Source organism: Gekko japonicus, unplaced genomic scaffold (genome assembly GCF_001447785.1).
Source record: "Gekko japonicus isolate JY-2015 unplaced genomic scaffold, Gekko_japonicus_V1.1 scaffold1901, whole genome shotgun sequence".
NCBI classification, from domain to species: domain Eukaryota; kingdom Metazoa; phylum Chordata; class Lepidosauria; order Squamata; family Gekkonidae; genus Gekko; species Gekko japonicus.
In genome coordinates, this window is record NW_015177070.1 from 166,036 (window position 1) to 168,046 (window position 2,011).

General features: G+C 57.5%; 1 protein-coding gene across 1 annotated transcript in view; it reads right to left on the reverse strand.

Annotated features, from left to right (window-relative positions):
* AP1G1 (adaptor related protein complex 1 gamma 1 subunit) overlaps positions 1-2,011 on the reverse strand; it is a 26,529-nt gene that overhangs the window by 13,236 nt on the left and 11,282 nt on the right. The window contains exons 6-7 of the mRNA XM_015428206.1: positions 1,769-1,845; positions 1,134-1,142 (exon numbers count right to left, since the gene is read on the reverse strand). Coding sequence (XP_015283692.1) covers positions 1,134-1,142; positions 1,769-1,845 — 86 coding nt within the window. The remainder of the gene's footprint in view (positions 1-1,133; positions 1,143-1,768; positions 1,846-2,011) is intronic.

Here is a 2,011-nt window from a genome sequence, read left to right on the forward strand (position 1 = left end):
CCCACCCACCCCAGTGACTGCTGTTCCAGGCCCAGAAGATGACAAAAAACCTCAAGGATCACTGGGGGGCAAACTGGCCTGGAGGAAAATTCCTTCCTGGCCCCAAAGTGGTGACTGGCCTTTCCCCGGGCGTGCCAGAAAGGGGCCACAAGAACGAAGCCCGGAGGCAGCCCTCCCTGCCCGTGATCTGCCCGAGTTCACAGCATCAGCCCTGCTGTCAGGCGTGGCACCTCTGGAGGGGCAAGCTGGGCTCCCACCAGAGAGGCAACTCTGGGACCACAAGGCCACTCGTGACCCTTCAAGCTTGGCTGGTCCAGCTGTGTTACTGACAGTTTTCTTTTCCACTGTGAGAGAGAACATTTTATGCTGATTTAAATTTTTGCACGATGGTCTTATTTTTCAGTGCTGTTTGAGATTTTTTAAAAAAACCCTAAAGAAGCAGGACACAAATACCTGACTTAATAAATAATGCCAGCTAACAGGCATAGGGCTTTGTTTCATCCTGAGAGCCTGGTAGAAAGTCACAGTTCAGCCCTAACTTCACCGAAGGGGGTCCTAGAGAAGCCCACCCTCCTCCCTGCCTGCGTAAGTTCAAGCTGCTCTCTTGAGGACCCTGCACTTCTTCCCATACTCTGTGTCAGAGACAAAATGTGATGGTGGGGCAAAGGGGCGTATTACGCTAAAACCTGGCAGTCATCGGGCCTCTGAACTGGCTGACAGCCCTCTCGGGGGGGGGGGGGGGCTCTTCTCTGCCGGGGAGGACAAGGGGAAGGGAGGGGATGCTGCCTTGTGGGCAACAGCCAGCAAGGTGTACAAACCCCAGGCAGCCTTTCCATGGGCCAGAGACCTCACACACACCCCCCATGGGGAAAGGAACACCTTCGTGACCCCACTCCCCCATCCCTGAACGTGGCTTTCCCCTACCCGAGCATGAGTTGCCAGAGACCCCACCGACAACCCTGGCGGAGCCATTCAACAAGGGGACGGACTGCAAGCGGCTTCATTAGGACCTTAACTGAGCTGACCACAAGCGTGTTAGGCAAGCTGCAGCATTAGTGCCATAAGCAGAGGCCCCCCCGACAGGCCCAAGGCCAGCATGCACGTGAAGGGGTAGAAGAGTGAGCACCTCTTACCTTCTCATTCTAACACACAGCAGGGTTCCAAACAGAGAGAAAGGACAAAAGAGATGAAGCAGGCGTTAGGCCAAGGAGACTGCTCACAGCATCCTCCTCCTCCACCACCACCGCCACCACCACCGCCACAACGGCACTGGGCGGGAAGGGCAACCAAGGCGACAAAAGAAGCACACACCGGGGTGGGGTGGGGGGGGGGATGACGGTTTCATCGCCTCCCCTGCTGCTTCTGGCAGAGGTCCTTTCTGCCAGAGGAGACCCAGGGGGCCGGCAGAGGTTAGGCAGCTGGAGAAATGGCAACCCTCCATCAGTCCAGAGTGGAGGAAATGAAGCCACCCACCCCCCTTCTCACTGTTGGGTCTTGCGCAGACCAAGAAGGCAGATGTCTGCCCTATTCCAGGAGCAGAAGCAAGAGAGACACTTTGCAGGACAGAGGGGAGGCTTCAGGTCCCGGGTAGGGGGTGGGGTGAGGGTCAACCAAGCAACAGTTCTGCCCTTGGCTTAGACCGAGCATTTGCTGCTGTCCCGCAACACACACACACAGCACCTGGAAACCCCCCCCCCCCCCCCCCGCTGAGTCAAGAGGCTCCCCTCCGCACTGCCGACAGGAACAGAGCAGCAGGTTCAGGACTGACCTTTCTAAAGTGGGCGAGCATGTCTGGGCTTCTCTCACACATTTCAGTGAGTAGGACAACAGAGGTGTGGAGAACACCTGCCCAAAGAGAGAGAGAGAGAGAGAGAGAGAATGAACATGGAGCCCACCTCTCCACACAGCCAAGCCCCAGGGACTTGCCTGGGCTAGACACAGACATGCCAGGGCTGGACACCGTCCTCCAGTTCGCACGCTGGCCGCTGAACAGCACTTCCTGGCCAGAGCC